Source organism: Ahaetulla prasina, chromosome 2 (genome assembly GCF_028640845.1).
Source record: "Ahaetulla prasina isolate Xishuangbanna chromosome 2, ASM2864084v1, whole genome shotgun sequence".
Taxonomy (NCBI): Eukaryota; Metazoa; Chordata; class Lepidosauria; order Squamata; family Colubridae; genus Ahaetulla; species Ahaetulla prasina.
In genome coordinates this window covers 5,841,894-5,869,169 of record NC_080540.1, presented here as the reverse complement: position 1 = coordinate 5,869,169, position 27,276 = coordinate 5,841,894, and the positions used below count along the sequence as shown (strand labels likewise).

General features: G+C 45.1%; 2 protein-coding genes across 10 annotated transcripts; both read left to right on the top strand.

The window, feature by feature from the left end:
• The first annotated feature begins 444 nt into the window (after positions 1-444).
• Positions 445-15,904, top strand: LOC131192779 (zinc finger protein OZF-like). Of its 5 annotated transcripts, none has more exons than XM_058172287.1 (3): positions 445-737; positions 3,447-3,681; positions 13,883-15,904. In XM_058172287.1, exon 3 carries the CDS (start codon positions 13,970-13,972, stop codon positions 15,278-15,280), a length of 1,311 nt encoding a protein of 436 aa, XP_058028270.1. In that variant the 5' UTR covers positions 445-737; positions 3,447-3,681; positions 13,883-13,969; the 3' UTR covers positions 15,281-15,904. The 5 variants fall into 5 exon arrangements, 3 of the variants coding, with proteins under 3 accessions (XP_058028270.1, XP_058028269.1, XP_058028271.1); XM_058172286.1 differs by having other exon boundaries at positions 13,880-15,904; XR_009153791.1 differs by lacking the exon at positions 13,883-15,904 and adding an exon at positions 8,005-11,880 and having other exon boundaries at positions 454-737.
• Positions 15,905-18,794: 2,890 nt separating this feature from the next.
• LOC131192724 (zinc finger protein 260-like) lies at positions 18,795-26,640 on the top strand. Of its 5 annotated transcripts, none has more exons than XM_058172159.1 (5): positions 18,795-18,852; positions 19,721-19,779; positions 20,926-21,160; positions 22,586-22,724; positions 23,907-26,640. In XM_058172159.1, the coding sequence occupies exon 5, from the start codon at positions 23,997-23,999 to the stop codon at positions 26,001-26,003; it is 2,007 nt and encodes a 668-aa protein (XP_058028142.1). In that variant the 5' UTR covers positions 18,795-18,852; positions 19,721-19,779; positions 20,926-21,160; positions 22,586-22,724; positions 23,907-23,996; the 3' UTR covers positions 26,004-26,640. The 5 variants fall into 5 exon arrangements, with proteins under 5 accessions (XP_058028142.1, XP_058028141.1, XP_058028139.1 ...); XM_058172158.1 differs by lacking the exon at positions 18,795-18,852 and adding an exon at positions 18,859-19,234 and having other exon boundaries at positions 23,910-26,640; XM_058172156.1 differs by lacking the exon at positions 18,795-18,852 and adding an exon at positions 18,859-19,234.
• The last annotated feature ends 636 nt before the right edge of the window (positions 26,641-27,276 follow it).

Genomic DNA, 27,276 nt, shown 5'->3' with positions numbered 1-27,276 from the left:
CCTTCCCCAGCAAGGATCTGCGCTGGATCCCTCAAGAGAGGCTTCTGATTTGAATTCTGGGACCTATCATAAAAGATGACCATTCCCAATCAACACCCAGGACATCCAGTATTAAGTGTTGTACCTTAGAATTCTTGATGAACGGATCTTTTCTTTTATGTACACTGAGAGCACATGCACCAAGACAAATTCCTTGTGTGTCCAATCACACTTGGCCAATAATTCTATTCTATTCTATTCTATTCTATTCTATTCTATTCTATTCTATTCTATTCTATTCTATTCTATTCTATATGGCCTAGTCTTAAGGCCCTGCATTAGAAAGCCTGGAAATAGGGGGGGGGTCCTTGGTGTTTCTCTGGAGACGTCTCATTACCCAACTAGGTAACATCATCAGGGCAACAACCAACCACCAACCTCTGGGAGCCCCAAGGACTTCGCAACTCTTTCAGAGCTTCAGCTTCTAGAGATACACACAAACACAAAGACACAATGGCACACACACAAAAAAAAGGGTTCCAGAGCACGTGGTCCTAGCTGAAAGTGGGAGGGGGAAGGAGAAGAGGCGGCGAAGGGGCGGGGCTTCAAGGAGTAGGCGGAGCCCGATAGGAAGCCAGAAGTCCCGCCCCCCCCCGCCTCTCCCCTCCCACTGGCTGGATCTCCGCGATTCCCGCTTCGCCCGGCGAGAACCGGCGCTGGATCCCTCGGGAGAAGCTTCAGGGTCCCGATCGGGGCAGGTGAGGCTGCTCTCCCTCCGACCTCCAGGCCGCCCCTCCAGCCAGTAGATCCTCTCCCCGCCAGGAGGAAGGGAGGTGCGGATCCCGCTCTTCGGCTTCCCGGGGTTTCCTCGGGGAGATCCGGCTCTGGCGTTGCCTGCAGGGAGCGTCTTCCTCCAGGGGGGCAAAGGGGGCTCTGTCCCCGGGCTGGATCTGCCCCCTCCTCGCCCCGAGGGGATCCGGGTGGATCCGGGAAGGGGCTTTCTTCCTTCAGAACGTCTCTCTGATCCGGCAGACCACGAGGTCTCTGAGCATGCGTATCCCGCAATTTGAAAAGAAAGTGTAAATTGTGCTTTAAAACATTTACTGAGATTTGTAATGTGTTATTCACACTCTGACCTCTTTGCAACTGGGAAAGGAAAGAAAAGAACAATTAGTTGTTTTCACAATCCATAAAAGAGATCCTCTTTCTCTGACCTCTGTCTGAAAGGCCAAAAATAAAATCCTTTGTTTTTATGCTAATCTTTGCTTTGCTTCTGCTGTAGAATAGAATAGAATAGAACAGAATAGAATATAATTTTTTATTGGCCAAGTGTGATTGGACACACAAGTGAATTTGTCTTGGTGCATATTTCTCTCAGTGTACATAAAAGAAAAGATACGTTCATCCAGGTACAACATTTACAACACAATTGATGGTCAATATATCAATATAAATCATAAGGATTGCCAGCAACAAAGTTACAGTCATACAGTCATAAGTGGAAAGAGATTGGTGATGGGAACGATGAGAAGATTAATAGTAGTGCAGATTCAGTAAATAGTCTGACAGTGTTGAGGGAATTATTTGTTTAGCACAGTGATGGCCTTCGGGAAAAAACTGTTCTTGTGTCTAGTTGTTCTGGTGTGCAATGTTCTATAGTGCCGTTTTGAGGGTAGGAGTTGAAACAGTTTATGTCCAGGATGCGAGGGATCTGCAAATATTTTCACGGCCCTCTTCTTGATTCGTGCAGTATACAGGTCCTCAATGGAAGGCAGGTTGGTAGCAATTATTTTTTCTGCAATTCTAATTATCCTCTGAAGTCTGTATCTTTCTTGTTGGGTTGCAGAACCGAACCAGACAGTTACAGAGGTGCAAATGACAGACTCAATAATTCCTCTGTAGAACTGGATCAGCAGCTCCTTGGGCAGTTTGAGCTTACTGAGTTGGCGCAGAAAGAACATTCTTTGTTGTCCTTTTTTGATGATGTTTTTGATATTAGCTGTCCATTTTAGATCTTGCGATATGATAGAACCTAGAAATTTAAAGGTTTCTACTGTTGATACTGTGTTGTCTAGTATTGTGAGAGGTGGAATTATGGAAGGGTTTTTACTAAAGTCTACCACCATTTCTACAGTTTTGAGCGTGTTCAGTTCCAGATTGTTTGGGTTGCACCACAAGGCTAGTCGTTCGACCTCTCGTCTATATGCGGATTCGTCATTGTCTCGAATGAGACCAATCACTGTTGTGTCATCTGCGAACTCCAGTAGCTTGACAGATGGATTATTGGAGATGCAGTCATTGGTATACAGAGAGAAGAGAAGTGGGGAGAGCACACAGCCTTGGTGGGGGCCCTGTGCTAATTGTACAGGTATCTGATGTGATCTTGCTTAGCTTCACCTGCTGCTTCCTGTTTGTTAGGAAGCTTGTGATCCACTTACAAGTCTGTTCCGGTACCTGTAGCTGGTTTAGCTTAGTTAGAAGAGTGTCTGGAATGATGGTATTGAATGCTGAACTAAAGTCTACAAAAAGGACCCTTGCATAGGTCTTTGGAGACTCAAGATGTTGTAGGATGTAGTGCAGAGCCGTATTAAGAGCATCATCTGTTGATCTATTTGCTCGGTATGCAAATTGCAAGGGGTCTAACAGCGGATCCGTGATGGTTTTCAGGTAGGAAAGCACTAGCCTTTCAAAGGTTTCCATGACTACAGATGTTAAAGCAACTGGTCTGTAGTCATTCAGTTCCTTGATGGTGGGCTTCTTCGGCACTGGGATGATGGTAGAGCGTTTGAAGCAAGAAGGAACATAACACATCTCTAGTGATTTATTGAAAATATGGGTGAAGATGGGGGCCAATTGGTCAGCACAGACTTTTAAGCAAGAAGGAGTTATCTTGTCTAGGCCTGGAGCTTTTCCTGGCTTTTGTCTGTGAAATAGGTCCATTCTTTAAAAAGATAGGTAGAATTTCTCAACTTTCTATTTCCCTTGTTTTGCCCAGAAGAGGCTGTGATGTGGCAGCTCCTTCTTGGTAGATGTTTTTCAAAGCTCAAAGGAAGTTTTGAGGATGGTCTTGTGAGCAGCTGCTAGAAGAAGCTGATGGCCAGAAGGTGCCTTTCCTAACTGGAAAGTTTGAGTTGACAGTTTGAGACGCCTAACTGGAATCTTTGTGGCTTTGCAGCCTCCAAAAAGAGCAGGAGAGAGCAGCCTTTTTCACACATGCTCTCCCCATCTGATCTCTCCCATCTTCCACTAGGTTTTCCTAGGCACAACTATGCTTTGGTCCCTGTTGGACTTCAGCCTGCTGGTTTCGTCCATTTTCTCTTATTAAGGTATTTTTGAATTACGATTCAATCTTCATTATTTTGTATCCTCATCCAATAATCCTATTTTCTCCTCCCTCTTCCAGATCCTTTACAGGTTAAGTTCAAGATCACTTTCTGCATCTGAGCCTTTTTCCTTTCTCTTTGCAGGAGACCAGTGAGGAGGTGGCCGTGAACTTCACAGAGGAGAAAGAGACTCTGTTCTTGGATTGGGATCCACCAACCTTTGGCCAGGACTCCATTCCAGAAAATTTGGAAATTGTGGCGTGGATGGAGAAGCAGCTTCCTGCACAAAGGGCCAATCGATTAAGGAGAAACCAAATCAGTCAGGAGTGAGGGTCATACCTGGCCTTGACCCAGAGGCTTCTTCATTGTAACTTTAAAGGTGAGTAAACAAAGCTTGGTTAAAACTTGGTTTGGAGAACAAGCATCCATTTTTTAAATCTTATTTGAGCAATGCACAAAAAATGGATGAGGGTATAATGTAGTCCCATTGAGGACTATACGTTGAATGCGGCTGGGCACCCATTTATGAATCCCATCAGGTGGTGGCAGATCCATTGCTTGATCACCTAGGCTTTGGCAGATCCATTGCTTGTTTAACTTTTCCAGGATCTTTCCAGGGACTAATTAGTCTTTAGCTTCCTGGATCTAATTCCCCCCCTCCCCCTCTTTTTACTTTATTTTATAAAATATACAAAAAGTGTCACGAGGAAGCCGGGATCGAGAAGTGATGGTGGGATGGAGCTCATATGGGCAAAAGTGAGAAGAAGCAGGAAAAAGGAATAAGAATCAGAAAAAGTTCATTTATAGGAGCCTGAACTCTTTTTCCTTCTCTTTTGCTGATGCGATGCCTTAGTTTAGTTTGGTTTGGTTTGGTTTGGTTTAGTTTATTGTCATTGCACCTTGTACAATGAAATGCCATCTTCAGTCTACATTATAACTGTAAAAAATAAAACACAAACACACATCCTTCGCATTCTATGCAATTGAATTGAAACCCCCTGATATTGCATTCATATTGCGCTATAAAGTAGAATTCAGTCTAGTTACTGCTCTGGGATAGAAGCTGTTTTTCAGCCTATTTGTTCTTGTTTTTATTATCCTGTACCGTCTGCCAGATGATAATAGTTCAACAAAAAGGCTGCCCAGGATGAGATGGATCTCTAAGAATGTTTTGACCTTTCTTAAGGTAGCGGGAGCTGTAAAACTCTTCCAAGGAGGAGAGAGGGCAACCAATGATCCTCTGGGCAATGACATTAACCATCTGGAGCGGTCTCCTATCTGCCACTGGGCAATTAGCAAACCATACACAGGTGCAGTAAGTTAAAATACTCTCTATGTGCAGCGGTAGAAGGTCACTTAGTTTTTGGTAATTCCTGTAATGTGTCCTACACTTATGACCACAATTGGTGTCTTGCTCGTTGAGCAAAATGGTCGTTAAGTAAGGTGTCACGTGAGAGGTTGGCTCTATGACTGCAACTCTGTACTCCTGATTGTTGTTGTTAAGCGATTTCATGTGTCGTTAAAAAAAGTCCCAGGTAAGGAATGTGGGGTTGTCTGAAGTGAGCAGGAGAGGCCTTGTGTTTCCCAGGCACAGGCCCCCATTCGACTTAAGGGGTCCTGGGGAAACTTAGGGGACCTTTGGGACACGTTGCTTGGAAATGGTATGGAACACAACTCAACAGGATCGGACGAGCCCCCAGATGTTGCAGCGAGTCTGCAACACGTACTCTTTGTCCGAGGTTCCCTGTTGATGTTGTCCTGGGTTCGGCTTCTGGGTGGCGCCATCTTTCTCGCTGGGTGCCAATTTATGGCACTCCGCATTGAATACCGTAAAAGCCGGATTTAACAACTGATCCCGGCTTCATTTCTCTCTCTGGTTGAAAGAGAGAGACAGAGCAAGGGGGAGGAATTGGGTAGATTCCCCTAGGGGCTTTGTTTTTGTAATACAAAGTCCTGAACGGTGAATCCCCTTATTTACCCCTCCCCCACCTCCAGTATTCTCTGCGCTCCTGAAAAAGCAGGAAAAGAGGAAGATGTCCACTTCTGCTAGCAATTGATTTTTTTTGTGGATACGAAAAGCAGGCGGAACGAATGTGAGGAGCAATTATTGGTTTGCAAGTATTTTTGATTTTCTGACTTCCTCCCCCCCTTTAGTTTCGTTTTAGAGAAACTGAAAGCAGAGCGATACATCAAAGGGAGCTTTGCTGTTGAATCGAAACTGAATGGAGATTTTATCTTATTGTGTTTGACTGTGGACTGTTGGATTATATTATGCTGTTTAAGTACGTTACAAGGGGATTCTCAGCAGGAATTTTGTTATGGAGGTTCTTTCAGAAGAATGGGTTCGGGACGTTATACAGGACTACACAGAAAGAATGTATTTAATTATTCAAAAATACAAATTGATAAAAATGGGGACGTTTTGGATGAGAGTTTGGAGCAAATTAACCAGTGCAATTATTCGGAAAATGGAATGGAGGATATACAAATAAAAGTGGATAAATATGAAGATTTGATCGTGAAGAAACAAGGTGATCTAAAGAAGTTTTCTTTAAATAGTTTGGATGAGCTGCCTGAATTTGTGCTACAGGAGATTGTCCCTCAAATGGAAAAGACTCACAAGCTTAATGTTTCCCAAGAGTTCTCTTTTTGGACTGATGGAATATACGGCAGTAATTTTTGGATTTCTGGACATAAGGAATTACTAGGAAATATTGTGATTGACTTTTTAAAAGGAGCAACGAAGGAAAGACAGAGATTAATGCACCAAAAAAAATGGCAAGAGACAATAGTATTATTTTTGAAACAAGGTTTTTTTAAAATATTAATAGACAAAATATTTGTGTCCCCGAAAGAATTATATGGTTATATGGTTATAGAAGCTATAAGGGAGATATTCTCTGAATTGGATTGGATTTTTACGTTTTAGCTGGTTTTAAATATTTTAGGATTAATTTGTTCTACTGATTTATATATTTTATTATTGTTTATTGTTAATTTTTTGAAGGATTTGGTTATGTAAGGAGGAAGTCAGAGCTAGAGAGGGAGAATTGGTATAATAGTTTTGGGAAAAAATTTTTTAGCATATGTTTGTTTTATTTTAACTATACCTTGTGTTTGTTCCGGGAAGCCAGGGGAGGGGAGGGGTTTGTGAAGGAAAGGGGTTGGGGAAAGGGAAAAAATTTTTTTTAGCATATGTTTGTTTTATTTTTAACTATACCTTGTGTTTGTTCCGGGAAGCCAGGGGGGGAGGGGGAGGGGGTTTGTGAAGGGAAAGGGGTTGGGGGGAAAGGGGAAAAAAATTTTTGTAAAACTTTTTGAATAAAAAAAAAAAAAAAGATGTTGTCCTGGGTTCCCGCAGGAACGAGTCTCAGCCCTCGCCGAGACAATTTAGGGGGTCCTCGCAAGGACGAAAGAAGTCGAATAAGAGACACCACACCAGAAGTTTCTCAAGATGAGAGAGCACGAAGTGCCCGGGGTGATGTTGTGTCCCCTGAACAGATCGCAACAGTCTCCTTTATTCAGCAGTTTTAGCAGGGCGGGGTAACTACAGCAGGGAAGGAATAGCATATCGAAAGTTACCAGACAGCGAGAGTCAGAGTATACGTGTTAGCAAAACACCACCTGATTTACAAGAAATCATACATTTCAGCGGAATAGAAACCTAACTCAGGGAAAGCGAAACTTAACTTGAGGAGCAATGCTATGGGTACTATGAATCATGTCTGTCAGGCATTAGATATCATGTAGCACTGAAAAAGGTCAAGTCAAGGTTGACTTAGGCTGTGAGGCCTAAGAAAACCTGAAACAATGATATATCCATACAAGGCTTCAAAAGCCTCTGATGTGGGGGTTACGGGCATATTTCTCAGTGGTAGCAGTGACTGTGAGGTGAAGCCCAGTCGTGGGGTCAATGGCAGATGGCTGAGACTGCTGAAGGCCTCCACTCAAGGCCCAGCCCCAGCCCAGCATTGCTGTCACCAAGGGCTGCTTTGCATAGCCGGGCTTAGGCTTCCAGGGGTGGCAGCACCTTTGCATATCACTTTAGTGGGTGGCTCCCCAATTTATGGATGGCCTTTGCCTGTCTTCGCCTGCTCCCTAGTTGCCCCCATGACCATTGCCTGCTCCTCCCCCCACGTAAGGACCTCCAAAATCACTTGTGATTGCAACCAGGAGTTTGGGGTGTCGGTTGTGGGCTGAAATGCTCCTGTGACCCCTCCTCTAACCACTGTGTCCTGGTTCCGACTAATGAACCCAAACGATTCAGCACTCTGAGATTTTCGGCTTCCTCAAAGAACTGCGTTATTGAGTACATCATTTCGGGACGGATGAACTTAAAACCAGCTCCAACTGTTCTCTGCACTTTCAGCATAATTAAACGTTAGAGATCTCCCCTCCCCTGGTGTCACAGGTCACGTTGCCCAGTTAGGTGTTCTTGCGTTTCCTTGGCAACCAGTTCCATTCTCCTGATGGCACCTGTTGAGAATGACCTTGGTTCCTACGAGATAGCTGGTTGTTTTGGCTAGATCGCATTCCATTCTTCTCCCGACTCCCCGAGTTGTGTGGCAACTAGAGAAACGGAAGATGGCTGTGGCAGGCGATCCGTTTCAGAGTTGACACACTGCTTCACTGAACGACTGAGGTTACCCTTTCTGTGCCTCAAAAGAACATATAATTCTTCACTTCTTTCTCCTTCTAACAGCAGATAATAGATTGAGACCAAAGATTTACCTACAAGCCAATTAAAAACAGATAATAGATAATCAGCACAAGGCAGCAGCCGCCAGAAAGGATGGAGCGTGAGAAAGTCTTGGATCCCCCATCAGATACATGACCGAATCTCATTTTATGACATTTTTTGTGGTCAGTAAACAAAAAGGAGTCCTAAGTATAAAGCAAATCTGGTCGCAAAAGCCAGCCAGTTGCCAAGTGCTCATAATGTTGTCAGATAACGTGGGTATGGTGGGGGGGGGGGACAACATTTTACAATGGCCAGAATTGTTTTATGGGCCATCAATGTTTGCCGTAAGTTGAGGACTGTCTGTAATAGAATCTTGATAAGCCTTGGAGCATTCGCAAAAGGGGGTCATTGTATAAAATACTTGGAACATTGCAAAATACTGACTTCACTGAGACCTCTGGAGACCCCAAAGGATGCACAAGAAAAAGAAATTGTGCATTTGGTGTGTGGGAAATATTTTTCTGGACTGTCTACCTGGGTCGAGGTAAAAATGCCCTCAGAAACCCTCCAGGTGCTCGGAGGGCTGGAGATTCTTTCTGCATGACAAACCACATCAGAGCTTGGTGTGTGGAAAATCTTTTTCCTTGAAATGAGACAATTGTTGTCCTGCATTTGTGAGTCCCCTCAGAGAAGGCCCCTAGAAATCTTTCTGGCATAGAAAAGGTTTTATCCTGAAATCTTTTCAAAATAACACAAAAGCAGGTCGTAATTGTGGTATAGTAAGGAAAAATCTTCCTGGCCTATTGATATTAAAGAAAGCTTGTCATCTTTTTAATTTGACCTGTCAGAAATGGTGTAGCGTCTCCTGCTTGGGTGGCGGGTTGGACTAGATGACCTACAAAGTCCCTTCCAACTCTGTTAACCTGTTAATTTAGATTGTATTTCAATTTCTTTATGGATATTCTTGTTATTCTCTTACTGTGATATTTCATCATTATTCATATACCATGTTACATTAAATGTTCTTACTTGTTTCTTTCAATCGGGAACCAATTACCCAATTTTCCATAGAGAGATCAGTTCAAAGAGTTTAAATTTAATGCAAGGTTTTTGTGTGTTTGGTCTCATTCGAGTGATTGGTCTCATTCGAGACAATGACGAATCCGCATACAGACGAGAGGTCGAACGATTAGCCTTGTGGTGCAACCAAAACAATCTGGAACTGAACACACTCAAAACCGTAGAAATGGTGGTAGACTTTAGGAAAAACCCTTCCATACTTCCACCTCTCACAATACTTGACAACACAGTATCAACAGTAGAAACCTTCAAATTTCTGGGTTCTATCATATTGCAAGATCTCAAATGGACAGCTAACATCAAAAACATCATTAAAAAAGGACAACAAAGAATGTTCTTTCTGCGCCAACTCAGTAAGCTCAAACTGCCCAAGGAGCTGCTGATCCAATTCTACAGAGGAATTATTGAGTCTGTCATTTGCACCTCTATAACTTTCTGGTTCAGTTCTGCAACCCAACAAGAAAGACACAGACTTCAGAGGATAATTAGAACTGCAGAAAAAATAATTGCTACCAACTTGCCTTCCATTGAGGACCTGTATACTGCACGAATCAAGAAGAGGGCCGTGAAAATATTTGCAGATCCCTCGCATCCTGGACATAAACTGTTTCAACTCCTACCCTCAAAACGATGCTATAGAGCACTGCACACCAGAACAACTAGACACAAGAACAGTTTTTTCCCGAAGGCCATCACTCTGCTAAACAAATAATTCCCTCAACACTGTCAGACTATTTACTGAATCTGCACTACTATTAATCGTTTCATAGTTCCCATCACCAATCTCTTTCCACTTATGACTGTATGACTATAACTTGTTGCTGGCAATCCTTATGATTTATATTGATATATTGATCATCAATTGTGTTGTAAATGTTGTACCTTGATGAACGTATCTTTTCTTTTATGTACACTGAGAGCATATGCACCAAGACAATTCCTTGTGTGTCCAATCACACTTGGCCAATAAAAAATTCTATTCTATTCTATTCTATTCTATTCTATTCTATTCTATTCTATTCTATTCTATTCTATGTTCACCAAGGACCCCCCATTTCCACCCTGAGCTCTTCTTCCTGATTGATTCTAAGGCTCCTGGCATTTCTGGAGCTGGAGAAGAGGGGAGGGGATCCTGATCCAGAGGAAGAGCAGCTCTGAGGGCAATTCAGTTTCCCCTCTAGTTAGGTGCACCTCTTCCCTGGTGCTACAGTGGGATCCACTTCTGGGGATCCAGGTGTCCTCATCAAGGGGCTCACAAGGGGCAGGAAGATGACTGCAGCCCTCCTGAAGTAGCCAATGGGAGTCCGGCTGATCCCAGCTTCTGAGCACATCAGCAATGATGTCACAAAAGGGATTTCTATGTGATCAAGAGGGAAGAGACCACTTCCCAAGTAAAACAGCTAGGAAAACATTGTGCTGCTTAGGGCTGGGAAGAAGATACCATTTAAAGGATTAACAGAGTGGGAAGGGACCTTGCAGGTCATCTAATCCAATCCCCTGCCGAAGCAGGAGACCCTACATCTGCCTCTACCTAGGATCGAACTCACATCCTCCTGATTGTGAGGCAAGAGCTCCACGGAGAGAATTAACCACGGTTAAAGGCAAGTGATGAGTTAAGGTGGGTCTCATTTACTGAAGCCAATGAGTCTCTGAGTTTCAGTGTTTCCCCGGAGACGTCTCATTACCCAACTAGGTAACATCATCAGGGCGGCAACCAACCACCAAGCTCAGGGAGCCCCAAGGACATCTCAACTCTTACGGGGCCTTTTTGCTCAACTCTTTCACACAGTGTTGAAATGTAACAATTTTTGCTTCTGGTTCTGTGAGCTTGGCTTGGTGGGTGTGGCTTGGTGGTGGGGTCATGTGACTGGGTGGGCATGGCCAACTTTTTTTTAAAAAAAAAACTTTTTAAAGCATTTTTTACTACCTATTCGCCTGGACACAAACACACAATCACAGAAACACACAAAGGGTTTCAGAGCAGGTGGTCCTAGCTGAAATCAGGAGAGATAAGGGGCGAGGCTTCAAGGGGTAGGTGGCGTCCGAGATGAAGCTAGAATCCTGCCCCGTCGCTCCCCTCTCACTGGCTGGATCTCACTTCCCTTCGCCTGGCGAGGATCTGCGCTGGATCCATTGAGAGAGAGGCTTCTGATTTAAATTCTAGGAGCTGAAGTCCCCCCATCATAAAAGATGACCATTCCCCATCAACACCCAGGACATCCAGTATTATTGAATAGAATTCTTGATGAATTTTTCTTTTATGTACGCTGAGAGATTATGCACTAAGACAAATTCCTTGTGCGTCCAATCACACTTGGCCAATAAAAAATTCTATTCTATCCATTCTATTCTATATGGCCTAGTGGTTAAAGGCCCTGCATTAGAAAGCCTGAGGCCATGGGTTCCAGTCCTGCCTTGGCCATGAAAGCCAGCTTGGGTGACCTTGGGCTACTCACTTTCTCAGCCTAACACACCTCACAGGGTTGTTGTGAGGCAAATAAGTAAAGGAACATGTGTGGGATACGTTCACTGTGTGTTATGTTATTTGTAAAAATAATAAAGGTGGATATGAATAAATAAAAATAAAAAATCATTTCCATTTCACAGTGGCTTGGCTGCCTTGTTTCCCCCTTGTGTTGTGTTGCCTCCATGGGAAGAAGGAGGAGATCTGGGTTCCTCCCCCAAACTTTCCTCCTTCCTTCCTGTCTTGGCGTCTCTGGGGATTAGGAAATCCCGCTTCCAGCCTGCAGAGAGGGACACTCTTCCCATGGGCAGAGGAACCCTCCACACCGAAGCCCATCGGAGGAACGGAGGAGGTTTCGGAGCACGTGGTCCTGGCTGGGAGGGGAGAATAGAGGGGAGGGGGAGGGGAAAGAAGAGGGGGCGGGAAAGGGGCGGGGCTTCAAGTCGGGCCAGAGAGGAGAGAAGGCCCCGCCCCTTTCCCCTCCCACTTTCTGGATCTCTGCATCCGAGGTTCCCGCTTCGCCCAACGATCGCCTAGCGATCCCTCGGGAGAGTCTTCTGGCTTAGAGCAGGAGGGCCGCTCTCCCTCCGGCCTCCAAGCCGCCCCTCCTCCCAGGAGATCCTCTCTCCACCAGGAGGAAGGGAGCTGCGGATCCCGCTCTTCCGCTTCTGGGGTTTTCCTCGGGGAAATGTAATGTGTGCTGTCTTTATGCAGACTGACCTCATTGCAATGGGGAGGGGAGAGTTTGGGGGGAAAGAAAAGCTTTAAATTAATTATGTTGAGTTCATGTTGTCTTAACCCACAAGAGATCCTTTTTCCTTGAGCTCAATTTAAAAGGGGAACAATGAGATCCTTTGATCTTATGCTAACCTTTAATCTGCTTCTGATCCTAAAGGCTTGGTAGAATCAGGCGAAATCGGTATTTTCCTTGTTTTGGTAGAATCAGGAGAAATCTTGGTTAAATCTTGGTTTAGAACAGCTGTCACCATCTGGTGGTCCCTGAGAAAATTTTGATGGTCCGCAGAAATTTTTTTTGCATTTTTAATATTGCACTAAATCAGGGGTCCTCAAACAAAAGGCCTGGGACGGATACGTGCAGTGAACGTTCGTGTTGCTGCAGAGAGTCTCCCCCTTTGAGGTTTTTTTTTGTGTGGGTCGAAGGGGGGTAGAAATACCAACTTGGTGTCTGCTTCAACCTCCTGGTGTGGGGCTTTGGGTGGAGACTGGAGGGAAGTGTCACTGGTGGCAAAGAGCCGGAGGGCCTTGTTCCAGTGGGACTGCATCAAGGCCTGGAACTGGCTGACCATCTCTGCCTGCTGAGCCTCTAGGCGACGGTACCTGGCCTTGCACTCCTGCAGGTCTTCCCTCTGTTTGGAAAGCCTATGCTCGTAGTCCTCAGTGAGGTGCTTCTGCTGAGCCTTCTTCTCGGTCAGATCTAATTTGAGCTGAGCTGTTTTGCCAACTCTTTCTCATGGTGGCTGCTTAGCTCCAACCACTGCTTCTTATTGGGGCCCTAAGGAGCCCAGGTGGGGAGGCGAGGAGTTGGCAACGCCCACACAGTAACATGACCACCTAGTCACGCCCACCCAGCCGGTCATTAGGCAGATCATATTAGTGGTCCGCAGGATTTAAAATTATGAACTCAGTGGTCCCTGAGGTCCGAAAGATTGGGGACCTCTGGTTTAGAACATAAGCATTTGTTTTTTGTGGTTCCAATTTGGGTCGGTTACCTGGATGAGAGATTTTGTCTTCCTACCTTTCAGACTCCTGCTGGAGCCCATCCTGAGGGAACCTCTCTCCAGCAGAGTATGTGCTGTGTGTGTGTGGTCCACATACACAACCACACCACACACAGAATAGCACTCACTCTGCTGGAGGGACGTTCCCTGAGGATGGGCTCCAGTAGAGTCTGAAAGCTCTGAAGACAAAACCTCTGATCCTGTTAACCGACTCAAATTGGATCCTGCAACTTCATTCTGGGACACGTATATTCACCTTCATTTGTGTGTTATCTTTATTTGACAAAACGGCAATGCAGTGAAAGTTTTTTCTTGACTTTTGTGTTTCCTATAGGCAGTCCTCGACTTATGACTAAAACTGGACTGTCATCTCACTTGTTCAGCAAAGCGGTCATTATGTGAGACATCACATGACCGCTTGGCTCAAGAACTACAATTCTGCCCTCACTGTTGCGCTTGTTATTAACAATAGCACTTTGATTTAGATACATAGTGGTTTACAGCACTCTCTGAGCAGTTTACAAATGTCAGCATCTTGCCTTCAACAATTTTGTGATTTTTTGTGTTTCTCAAAAGGAAATAATGTTCTCATTCTTCTTTTTTGTTCCACCAGCAGGAAAACAACTATGACCAAAGATTTACTGGCAAGCCAGCTGTCAACCGATAGTAGACATTCAACTCAAGGCAGCAGCCAAGGGAAAGCATGAAGCGTGGGAAACTCTTGGATCCCCCATCAGACAAAAGCAGCCCAAGAATGCCCAAAAGAAGCCATGAATGCTTAGTGTGTGGGAAATCCTTTGCTCGCAGATCCCTCCTTTTGACCCACAGGAAGGTCCATGTGGGAAGTGGATCCAGTCAAGGTTTGAAGGGTGAGAAATCTCTCTCTGGGAAAAAGAATCTCAGAAGTTCTTCTAGACTAAAACCCTATAAATGTGAGGAATGTGACTTATGCTTTGGTCAAAAGTTAGACCTTCTTACACATCAGAAAATCCACACTGGAGATAAATCTTATCGATGTCTGGAATGTGGGAAATTTTTCCGTAGAAAAGCCACACTCAGAAGCCACGAGAGAATTCACACAGGGGAGAAACCTTACAAGTGTTGGGAATGTGGGAAGAACTTTTCTCGGAAATCAAATCTTTCAACCCATGAGAAGATTCATGCAGGAATAAAATCTTATAAGTGCTTTGAGTGTGGAAAATATTTCACCCAGAGTTCAGGTCTTCGGAGACATGAGAAAACACACAGAGGGGAGAAAAATGAAAAGTGCTTTAAATGTGGGAAATGTTTTACTGAAAAATCCACCCTGGTGCTACATCAGAGACGTCACACTGGAGAGAGACCCTATGAATGCCCAGAATGTGAGAAGCGATTTATGTTTTCTCGTGAACTTCAAACACACCAGAAGTGGCACAAAGGGGACCTACCCCATAAATGTGGGGAATGTGGGAAAAGTTTTATTTCACCAACCCAAGTTCAGATTCACCAGAGAATCCACACGGGGGAGAAACCCTACAAATGTGGGGAGTGTGGGAAATGCTTTTCCCAAAAACAACACCTTGGACGCCATCAAAGGTTCCACACAGGAGAGAAGCCATACAGATGTGTAGAATGTGGAAAATCATTTGCTTCTCATGGAGGCCTTTGGAGCCATCATAGGACCCACACAGGGGAGAAGCCACATCAATGCAACGACTGTGGAAGATTTTATCGTAGCTCACCAGCCCTTAGAAGTCATGTGAAAATTCACACAGGGGAAAAAAACTACAAATGTTTAGATTGTGGGAGAACATTTGCTCATTCAGGTTCCCTTAGAAGTCACAGCCGAATCCATACAGGAGAAAAACCCCATAAATGCTCAGAGTGCAAGAAATGTTTTTCTCGGAAAGATTCTCTTGTGATGCATCAACGAATCCACACTGGAAAGAAATCCTATAAATGTTTGGAGTGTGGGAAATGTTATTTCCATCCTTCAACACTTCGTGTGCACACCCGAAGTCACGCAGGAGAGTAGCCTCACAAGTGCACAGAGTGTGAGAAACCTTTTCCTAGAAAATCAAAGCTAAAAAAGCACCAGAAAGTCCATAGCAGACATAAATCTCTTCAGCTGTGAAAAAGATTGGGAACACTTTTTCAGCACATCTTAACATTTACCAGGAAGTTTACACAGTGACAAGTAATTTTTTAATCTACAATTATTTTGTGTGAGTAAATATTTTTCCTACTGAAGGAAATTTTAAACTTACTGAAGTGATTACACAAGAGTTATAAGAATGTGGGGAGTTGATAAAATGTTTCGCAGACTACAGGACGTCCTTGACCTATGACCACAACTTGGAATGTCATAGGTCCCTTCAGTCGTAAGTCAAGGGATCAGATATTTCTTTTAATTTTTACTAGACTGTTGATCACTGAGAAATGAAAATTTAGAGAGGGTGAAGAGTGGAATGAATCTGGTTGTTTGTTCCGTTTTGTTGTTGAATCTGCTGGCTGAGGATGAAGAGGGAAAGTTTCTTTTTCCTTTTATATTTTTGGAAGAAATTTTTTTCTTTGTCTTTTTCATAGATTCATACACGAATACTTGTACTAACTTTCTTTCTGCGCATATAATCCTGAATAAAAGTATTTGTTAAAATAATCAAGAGGGCCTTTTTTAGGAGATGGACTGGGTGGCTCAAAACAGACAAGATGGCAGTAGGGGTGAAATCCAGCAGGTTCTGACAGGTTCTGGAGAACCGGTAGCAGAAATTTTGAGCAGTTCCGAGAACTAGCAAATACCACCTCTGGCTGGTCCCAGAGTGGGGTAGAAATGGAGATTTGGCAGTATCCTTCCCTTGCCACACCCACCAAACCACACCATGCCCACAGAACTGGTAGTAAAAAAATTTGGATTTCACCACTGGATGGCAGTCAGATTGTGCCATCTGTGCAGCCAAAGTAGGTTGAGGAAGTGGCTATAGGACCTCCACTGGATCAGGGAATGGGCTGCACGGAGGAAGAGGAGGAGAAGGAAGGCCATCAGGGAGTCCAGGGTCCATGGTTCCCAGCAGCTGCTAGAGGGTGGAGCCACGGTTTTCACAGGAGGAAAGGCAAAGCTGTGGCAAGATGCCCCCTAGAGGAGAGATAGGGAACTGTCGGTCCTGGCAGGATTCACCCTTGGTGGGGGGCCTGGAGCAGGGAGGAATATGAGGGGAAGGGGAGGCGCTTCCTGATTGGTCTCCTCCATCTTCCCAGGGTGGAAAAAGGCAGGCAGACACTCAACTGGTCCAGCAGTCCCCCTAAAGCTCTGGAGGGAAACTTGCATCCCGGTGGGGCCTCTTTGCCCCCCAAAGCGGCAGGAAATATGAGAGAAAGGAAGAGACCCCCAGGAACTCTCTGGGCTGCAAGGAAAGTAATATCCATACTTCTCTAGCCCTCTTTCTTTGAATAGAATAGAATAGAATAGAATTTTTATTGGCCAAGTGTGATTGGACACACAAGGAATTTGTCTTGGTGCATATGCTCTCAGTGTACATAAAAAAAAAGATACGTTCATCAAGGTACTACATTTACAACACAATTGATGGTCAATATATCAATATAAATCATAAGGATTGCCAGCAACAAGTTATAGTCATACAGTCATAAATGGAAAGAGATTGGTGATGGGAACTATGAGAAGATTAATAGTAGTGCAGAGGGGGGATCTGGGGAGGGGATCAGAATAAGGATTCCTACACCCATAATCCTCTGCTCTCCCAGCCCTTTGACCCCCACCTGCCCTGGATACTTCAAAATTTTCTCCCCCCCCCAATCTTCATCCCCACTATCTTTCTTTGAATGGTTTTCTAGGCCACTTTTCTGTCCCCCTTCCAAATTGGCCCCCCTGTAGCCCCCCAAGATCATCTCAAAGGGAGGGGCCCCAGCACCCTTCACTCAAGGGAGAGCAACTCAGACCTCCCCCCCAGGGAAGCAGAGAGGGTGAGAAAGGGGAAGATTTTTAGTTTTTTGGGGGGGTGTTGCAGCTTCAGGGGGCTACTTCATTTTGTGTCCTCCATGACTCTAAACCAGAATCTCCCTTTCTCTTTGTGCATGGAGGGGTGGGCTAGATGTCCCTTTAAGGTATTTTAAGGCCCCCAGGAGTCCAGGCTTTGTCAGCAGAGATTTAGAAAGGGGAAAGTGGAGCCAGGGGTCTCTTATGAAGAGCCTCCATCCTCCAGGTCATGGTTGTCTCCAAGATATTTTTCAAAATGGCAGCTGGACTTTCTTCATTTTTTCCCTTGAAAACATTTCCCTTCTCACCCCAGAAGCTTCTCCAGTTCTGACTTGAGTGGTGGAGGATGGAAGGATTGATATTCCTTGCAGTCATTTGGTGCTGAATCAGGGTGCAAAGCCATCAGGGTGTGGAGCCTTCCTGAGGCTGCTGAAGGGACCCTGTTGTAGACAGGAGGTGGGGGGGTCCTTTCCACCCCCCTGTTGTGGGAGGGCTGCTCATTTTGGCAAAGATTTGGCCCCTCTTTCCATCCAGGCTCCTCTCTGTCCAGAAGGTGGAGGTGGCTGTCCTAGAAAGAGCCCCCCCATGTCTTTTTAGATGCAGATGGACATCTCCTCCTCCTGGGTTTGTCCTCTGGGACACAATACAAATCCTTCCTCCCTGCCCCCAGTCAATCAGAACTGAAGAAGCTTCTTAGATGAGAAGGAAAATATTTTCAAGAGGAAAAAATACCCAAGAAACTCCAGGTTGCCTTTTTTTAGTGCGGAAAAGCATCTTTGTGGAGTGAAGCCAAAGTTTTGGGACTCCTTCGGATTCAGGCTCAGGGGAGGAAGTCCCCAGCAGTGGCCGGTCTGGAGCCTTTCTAAGAAGTTAGCCAAGGGGGGGGGAGGCGGAGAGTGCCTGGAGGGCTGGGACCCCGGAAACCCCTCCCTGCAGCCCCCTTTTTGCCTGCATTTGCTGCCCTGGTTAAATTCACAAATTCCCATCTGAACAGCAGCTCCTGGAGAGATGAAACGTTCTCCCCCCCCCCGCCCCGCAAGAGCCCAGAGCGAAGGAGCCCCCAGGAGACGCCCCTCTCAAGACCCCACACAGGAGAGACCCCCCCCCTTCAGCACCAAGGACTCTGTGGGACAGACCCTCCCTCCAGAAGTGATTTCCTGGTGCAGCAGCCCTGGGACCGCAGTTGAGGAATGGGAGGCGAAGGTTCTCCCCTTGGGGAGCCAGCTGGTCCTGGATTCAAATCCTGATGCTGCCACTCTCACCTTTGAGCATGGGAGCCTACTGTGGCCTGGAGAGGTCCTGGTTTGAGAAATTGGGCAGAGATGGGGGGAGATCACGTGGAGATCGAAGCTCTCTTGCCCTCCCTCCCATGTCCCACTCCTGGGATCCCCCTTTCTCCCCCCTCCTTCCCCCAGGAGGAAAAACACACAAAGGGGTTCGGAGCACGTGATCCTGGGAAGGCAGATTGGGGGCGAATGGCGGAGGGGGAAAGAGAAGAGGCGGGGCTTCTAGACGGGGGCGGAGCCTTAGAGGAAGTCAGAAGCCACGCCCCCGCCTCTCCCATCCCCCTGGCTGGATCTCGGCGAGGATCGGCGCTGGATCCCTCGAGGCAGGTGAGGCTGATCTGCTCTCCCTCCGGCTTCCAGGCCGCCCCTCCTCCCAAGAGATCTTCTCCCCGCCAGGAGGAAGGGAGCTGCGGATCCCGATCTTCGATTTGCCGGGGTTTTCTCGGGGAGATCGGCTCTGGCGTAGCCTGCAGGGAGCGGATCCCTCCCTTTCCTTCCGTTCAAGGGGGTAAAGGGGGCTTTGTCCCCGGGCTGGATCTGTCGTTCCCCCCCGGCCAAGGATCCCCGGTGGATCCGGGAAGGAGCTTTGGGGAAGTTGCTTCAGAAGGTCTCTCTGTGGTCCGTAAGAGATCGAAGCCCCCGAGCATCCATATTCATCAAGTGCAATTGGAAAAAATGGAGTAAACGGAGTCTTAAAACATTTGTTGAGGTTTGTAATGTGCTCTTAACACAATGAGGAGGGAAGAGTTTGGGGAAAAGAAAAGCTTTAAATTGAATTGAGTTCATGTTGTTCATACGTTGCCTGCAGGGAGCAGATCCCTCCTGTCTCTCCTGGGCTGGAAAAGGGGGCTCCGTCCCCAGTCTGGATCTGCCCCCTCCTCTCCCCGGGTGGATCCCCGAAGGAGCTTTATGGAAATTCCTTCAGAAGGTCTCAGTGGTCCAGCAGATCACGAGGTCTCTGAGCATGCGTATCCCGCACGTGCATTTGAAAAGAAAGTGTAAATTGTGCTTTAAAGCATTTACTGGGATTTGTAATGTTATTGCGGGTGGGGGGGAGAAGTGATAGATCGTTCCCCGAATGGGTTCGAATTTCCCGGCTGGGAGCTCCTCTCCAGCAGATTGGAGCGTTGCCGATGTGTTAGAAGAATTGAGATCGAAGCGAGCTGCGTGAAAGCGAGGTTTCTTTATTTTTCAGGAAGACGAATCCAGCAAGCGCAAGGACCGCGTTCCTGGGTGAGCTGACAACCATATACAGTAAGTGTACATTTTTTATACTCTTTTTCCCTTTTCATTTCTTTGTTTCGGGAGTACTTGATGGGTTTTCCTTTTGTGTATGTGTTTGCTAAGTTCTCTGTGTTTTGTCTTTCTGATTATGTTAATGTGGGTGGGTTTCGTGTTCGGGCGTGTGTTCCGGTTTAATCTGTTCATTCTAACGATTTGATTTCCTCAAGTATTCTCCCTTCCGTTAGTTGTTTTCCATATGCTTTGACTGAAGTTAATCTATTTAGGCTTGTGATTGAATCTTGTCTTGATCTAATCTATTTCTTTTATTTGGTCGGCTATGTCTGTGTGACCTGATTATTTTCTTTCCTGTATTTCTAAGTATTGTCTTTTAAATAGCCTTGAGGTTTGTGGGTTTTTCCCTGGCAAGATTTAATTCTAAGTCAGTGTTTTTTATTATGATGCATCCTGGCTTGGTTTCCTTTTGCTCAACACTGCCTAGGTGAAGTTCCCTTCCTACAGAAGTAAAGAAGTTTAAATTAGTTGAATTGAGCTCCTGTTTTCTTAACCCAGAAAAGAGATCCTCTTTCTTAGAGCTCCGTCTGAAAGGCCAAAAATAAAATCCTTTGTTTTTATGCTAATCTTTTCTTTTATTTCTACTTTAAAAAGATGGGTAGAATTTCTCAACTTTGTATTTCCCTTGTTTTGCCCAGAAGAGGCTGTGATGTGGCAGCTCCTTCTTGGGTGGGTGTTTTTCAAAGCTCAAAGGAAGTTTTGAGGATGGTCTTTGTGAGCAGCTGCTAGAAGAAGCTGATGGCCAGAAGGTGCCTTTCCTAACTGGAAATACAGTTTGAGACGCCTAACTGGAATCTTTGTGGCTTTGCAGCCTCCAAAAAGAGCAGGAGAGAGCAGCTCTTTTCACACATGCTCTGCCCCATCTGACTTCTCCCATCTTCCACTGGGTTCTCCTAGGCACAACTATGCTTTGGTCCCTGGTGGACTTCAGCCTGCTGGTTTCGTCCATTTTCTCTTATTAAGGTATTTTTGAATTACGATTCAATCTTCATTATTTGGTATCCTCATCCAATAATCCTATTTTCTCCTCCCTCTTCCAGATCCTTTACAGGTTAAGTTCAAGGTCACTTTCTGCATCTGAGCCTTTTTCCTTTCTCTTTGCAGGAGACCAGTGAGGAGGTGGCCGTGAACTTCACAGAGGAGAAAGAGACGCTGTTCTTGGATCGGGATCCACCAACCTTTGGCCAGGACTCCATTCCAGAGAATTTGGAAATTGTGGCCTGGATGGAGAAGCAGCTTCCTGCACAAAGGGCCAATCGATTAAGGAGAAACCAAATCAGTCAGGAGTGAGGGTCATACCTGGCCTTGACCCAGAGGCCTCTTCATTGTAACTTTAAAGGTGAGTAAACAAATCTTGGTTAAATCTTGGTTTGGAGAACAAGCACCCATTTTTTAAATCTTTATTTGACAAATGAGCAGTACAGAATAATTGGGTTTTGCTCCCAGGGTGCTGGGTGAGGGCATAATGTAGTCCTATTAAGGACTATACGTTGAATGTGGCTGGGCAGCCATTTATGAATCCCATCAGCTGGTGATGCTATCCCACATTTTGTTTATCTTGCCAAGAATTAGGTTGTGGTCTTCTTTGTCACATGCCCCACTGAAGTCCACGTATGCTGTGTCCACAGAATTTTAGTTGCTTTGTCAGAGAATGCAATAACGGTTTCTGCCGTGGTCTGTTTTTGACAAACCCATGTTGGCTTGTAATAAGAGCTTTGATTGTTGCTAGGCTTTGGCAGATCCATTGCTTGATTGTCTTTTCTAGGATCTTTCCAGGGACTGATTGGGTCCTTAGCTTCCTGGATCTAATTCCCTCCCCCAGCTTTTTTTTTTTTTACTTTATTTGATAAAATATACAAAAAGTGTCACGAGGAAGCCGGGATCGAGAAGTCATGGTGGGATGGAGCTCATATGGGCAAAAGTGAGAAAAAAGGATAAATATCAGAAATGGATTTTTTACAGGAGCCTGAACTCTTTTTCCTTCTCTTTTGCTGATGCGATGCCTTAGTTTAGTTTAGTTTGGTTTGGTTTAGTTTATAATCATTGCACCTCGTACAATGAAATGCCATCTTCAGTCTACATTATAACTATAAAAAATAAAACACAAACACACATCCTTCGCATTCTATGCAATTGAATTGAAACCCCCTGATATCGCATTAACATTGCGCTATACAGTAGAATTCAATCTAGTTACTGCTCTGGGAAAGAAGCTGTTTTTCAGCCTATTTGTCCTTGTTTTTATTATCCTGTACCGTCTGCCAGAACTCAGAGCCCCACCCCACCCCACCCCCTGCCCTCTGGTAGAAGCAGAGAGGGTGAGAGTGGAACGTTTTCAGTCTTGGGGGGAGTTGCAGCTTCAGATGGGTGTTCAGGGGGCTGCTTCATGCCAGGATTGGAAGGCAATGTGGATTTCCTTTTCTGCCCCTCCATGACTCAACCTAAATCTCCCTTTGTGATTTAGGGGCCCCCTGTGAGCCCCTTGATCCGGACACCTGGTACCCCAGAGGCTCCTGAAGTCTGATGGAGGCTCTTTCTCTTTATGGATTTAAGGCTCTTGGGGGACAAGGTCCAGTCCTGGGATACACAGAAAGTCAACTGAAAATAGAAAAAAGGAGCCGTTTTGTCAATTTATGCTGCTAATTCTTACATACACTCCCCCCCATGTCCATTTGCCAGCATTCAGCTCCTCCTGCCAACAAGGGGGGGTTTCATTATTTGAGGCCTCTCCTGTGTGAGGCTCTGTCCTTCCTTCCCTTCTCAGCTCAAGTGGGAGAGGCTGAGTTTGGGTCCATCCCCCCTTTCAGCCAAGAGCTCATCAGGCACAGCTGGAGGGCAGAGAGAGACACCGAAGTCATCCAGCTGCACCTTTTCAGAGTTACGATGGATTCCACCCACAAAAGGTATTTATGACCCGGATCAGAGACTCCCTTAAGGATAAAAGTCTGTAGTTGTGTATTCATAATTATTATCAAATATAGAAACCACCCAACTCACAATAAGTTAGCTTATTTGCCCTGTTGGCAAACATCTATGCTGTGAGTTGAGGACAATCGCCTCAAACAAGTTCTGGTCTTGATTGTGGATTTGAATTCTTAAATTTATCCTTCTTGAATGGGGAAACACTTTGATAAACACACTCCTCAAACACATATGTGTCTACATGGACACTGATGCTTGTTTACATACGTCCATATCCGTGTTTCTCAATCTTGACAACTTTTAAGCTGTGTGGATTTCCGCTCCCAGATTCCCCAACTGGCATGAATTCTGGGAGCTGAAGTCCCCCCATCTTAAAAGATGACTATTCCCAATCAACACCCAGCATGGCCTACTGGTTAAAGGCCCTGCATTAGAAAGCCTGAGGCCATGGGTTCCAGTCCTGCCTTGGCCATGAAAGCCAGCTGGGCCACCCCACAGAGTTGTTGCGAGGCAAATAGGTAAAGGAAGATGTGTGGGATAGGTTACTGTAAAAATAATAAAGGCGAATATCAAGAAATAAAAATAAAAAATCATCTCCATTTCCCAGTGGCTTGGCTGGCTTCTTTCCCTCTTGGGTTGTGTTGCCTCCATGGGAAGAAGGAGGAGATCTGGGTTCCTCCCCCAAACATTCCTCCTTCCTTCCTGTCTTGGCATCTCTGGGGATTAGGAAATCCCGCTTCCAGCCTGCAGAGAGGGACACTCTTCCCATGGGCAGAGGAACCCATGGGCAGAGGAATGGAGGAAGTTTCGGAGCACGTGGTCTCTATTTGACAAAAGGGCAATGCAGTGAAAGTTTTTGCCTTGACTTTTGTGTTTCCTATAGACAGTGCTCAACTTACGATTAAAATTGGACTGCAGTCTCACTTGTTGAACAAAGCGGTCATAACGTGAGACATCATATGACCGCTTTGCTCAAGAACTGCAATTCTGTCCTCACTGTTGTGCTTCTTATTAGCAATAGCACTTTGTCTTAGACACATTGTGGTTTACAGCACTCTCTGAGCAGTTTACAAATGTCAGCATCTTGCCTTCAACAATTTTGTGATTTTCTGTGCTTCTTGAAAGAAAATAATGTTCTCATCATTTTTTTTTTGTTCCACCAGCAGGAAAACAACTGTGACCAAAGATTTGCCTTTAAGACAACTAACAAGAGATAGTAGAAATTCAGCCCAAGGCAGCAGCCAAAGAAAAGCATGAAGCATGGGAAACTCTTGGATCCCCCATCAGACAAAAGCAGCCCTCCAAGAACGCCCAAAAGGAGCCATGAATGCTCAGAGTGTGGGAAATCCTTTGCTCGCAGGTCCCTCCTTTTGACCCACAGGAAGGTCCATGTGGGGAGTGGATCCAGTCAAGGTTTGGAGGCTGAGAAATCTTTCTCTGGGAAAAACTCCAAAGATCTCAGAAGTTCCGCTAGACTGAAGCCCTATAAATGTGAGGAATGTGACTTATGCTTTGGTCAAAAGTCAACCCTTCTTAGACATCAGAAAATCCACACTGGAGAGAAGCCCCATGAATGTCTGGAATGTGGGAAATTTTTCTCTGAAAAAACCACTCTCAGAAACCACGAGAGAATTCACACAGGGGAGAAACCTTACAAGTGTTGGGAATGTGGGAAGAGCTTTGCTCAGAAATCAAATCTTTGGAGCCATGAGAAGGTTCATGCAGGAATCAAATCTTACAAGTGCTTTGAGTGTGGAAAATGTTTCATCCAGAGTTCAGGTCTTCGGAGACATGAGAAAACACACCGAGGGGAGAAAAATGAAAAGTGCTTTGAATGTGGGAAATATTTTTCCAGTAAATCAACCCTGGTGCTACACCAGAGACATCACACTGGAGAAAAACCCTATGAATGCCCAGAATGTGAGAAACAATTTGTGTTTTCTTATGAACTTCAGAGTCACCAGAAGTGGCACAAAGGGGACCTACCCTATAAATGTGGGGAGTGTGGGAGAAGTTTTATTTCACTAGCCCATGTTCGGATTCATCAGAGAATCCACACGGGGGAGAAACCCTACAAATGTGAGGAGTGTGGGAAGTGCTTTTCCCAAAAATGCCAACTTGGAAGCCATCAAAGGTTCCACACAGGAGAGAAGCCATACAGATGTGTAGAATGTGGAAAATTCTTTGTAGAAAACCGAGGCCTTTGGAGTCATCATAAAACCCGCACAGGGGAGAAGCCACATCAATGCTACGACTGTGGAAGATTTTATCGTACTTCATCAGCCCTTAAAAGTCATGTGAAAATCCACACAGGGGAAAAAAACTACAAATGTTTAGACTGCGGGAGAACATTTGCTCATTCATCTTCCCTTAGAAGTCACAGCCGAATCCATACAGGAGAAAAACCCCATAAATGCTCAGAGTGCGATAAATGTTTTTCACGGAAAGTTTCTCTTGTGATGCATCAGCGAATCCACACTGGAGAAAAACCCTATGAATGCCCAGAATGTGAGAAACAATTTGTGTTTTCTTATGAACTTCAGAGTCACCAGAAGTGGCACAAAGGGGACCTACCCTATAAATGTGGGGAGTGTGGGAGAAGTTTTATTTCACTAGCCCATGTTCGGATTCATCAGAGAATCCACACGGGGGAGAAACCCTACAAATGTGAGGAGTGTGGGAAGTGCTTTTCCCAAAAATGCCAACTTGGAAGCCATCAAAGGTTCCACACAGGAGAGAAGCCATACAGATGTGTAGAATGTGGAAAATTCTTTGTAGAAAACCGAGGCCTTTGGAGTCATCATAAAACCCGCACAGGGGAGAAGCCACATCAATGCTACGACTGTGGAAGATTTTATCGTACTTCATCAGCCCTTAAAAGTCATGTGAAAATCCACACAGGGGAAAAAAACTACAAATGTTTAGACTGCGGGAGAACATTTGCTCATTCATCTTCCCTTAGAAGTCACAGCCGAATCCATACAGGAGAAAAACCCCATAAATGCTCAGAGTGCGATAAATGTTTTTCACGGAAAGTTTCTCTTGTGATGCATCAGCGAATCCACACTGGAGAGAAACCCTACAAATGTCTGGAGTGTGGGAAATGTTTTGGGCAACCTTCAACACTTAACATGCACACCCGAATTCACACAGGAGTGTGGCCTTACAAGTGCTCAGAGTGTAAGAAACCTTTTCCTAGTAAATCCAAGCTAAAAAGGCACCAAAAAGTCCATAGCAGAGATAAATCTCTTCAGCTGTGAACAACATTGGGAGCACTTTTTTTTTGAAACAACCTTTACCAGGAACTTCACACAGTGACAGAAAGGAAATCCTACAATTATTTTGTGTGGATAAATGTTTTTTCTACTGAAGCAAAGGAACCCCAGAGAGTACACAATGAGACAAAAGAGTGTAAATGTTGGGAGTGTGAATTTGTTTTGGTCACAGAGCAGCATTAGGACCTTCCCAGAGTGATTGTACAAAAGTTATATGTGTGTGGGGAGTATATATAATGTTTTGCAGAGTACAGGAAGTCTGACTTATGACCACAAGTGGAAATGCATTTCCAATTATAAGTTCTTCCAGTTGTAAGACAAGGCACCCAGATATTTTTGTTATATTTTGTATTGGCCCTTTGATGAACTGAATAATGAGAACTGAAGATTTAGAGAGGAAAAAATGGGTTGAAGGAAGATGCAGCTGGCTGTTTATTTCGTAATAAAGTGTTGGTGTTGAATGTGCTTGTTGAGGGTGAAACGGGAAAGTTTCTTTTTCCTACTATCATTTTTGGAGGGATTTTTCCCCTTTTTTTCATTGTCTTTTTCATATATTCGCACACAGATATTTCTATTAAGTTTTTTTCTATGCATATAATCCTGAATAAAAATATATTGTTCAAAATAACCAAGAGGGCCTTTTTCAGGAGAGGGGACTGGGTGGGGTCATCACAGACAAGATAGCAGTCAGATTGTGCCATACGGTGCAATCAATGTGGGCTGAGGAAGTGGCTCTTGGACCTCCCCTGGATCAAAAAACGGGCTGTGGAGAGGAGGTAGAGGAACCCATCAGGGAGTCCAGGGCCCATAGTTCCCAGCGGCTTCTTAAAGGAGGGAGCCACACTTCTCAGAGGAGTGTGGCAAAAGGCTACCCTATGACACCCCCTAGAGGAGAGATGGGGAATTGTTGGTCCCAGCGGGATCCACCCTTGTGGGGGAGTCTGGAGGGGGGAGGAAAATGAGGGGAAGGGGAGGCGCTTCCTGATGGACCTCCTCCATCTTCCCAGGCTGAAAAAAGGCAGGCAGGCAGACACTCAACTGGTCCAACAGCCCGCCTAACTCTATGGAGGGGACTTTGGATCCCGGTGTGGCCTTTGGGGGGGATCCGCCCTGAGTCCCTAGGGAGATAGGGCGGTATATAAATGTGATAAAATAAATAAATAAATAAATAAAAATAAAATAAAATCTCTGGAGGGGGTCACAATAAGGATACCTACAACCATATTCCTGGGCTCTCCCAGCCCTTAAACCCCCTCCT

What these genes read in the sequence shown, in the direction of transcription:
- LOC131192779 (XM_058172287.1), top strand. Translation starts at nt 13,970, where the DNA reads ATGAAGCGTGGGAAACTCTTGGATCCCCCATCAGACAAAAGCAGCCCA.
- LOC131192724 (XM_058172159.1), top strand. Translation starts at nt 23,997, where the DNA reads ATGAAGCATGGGAAACTCTTGGATCCCCCATCAGACAAAAGCAGCCCT.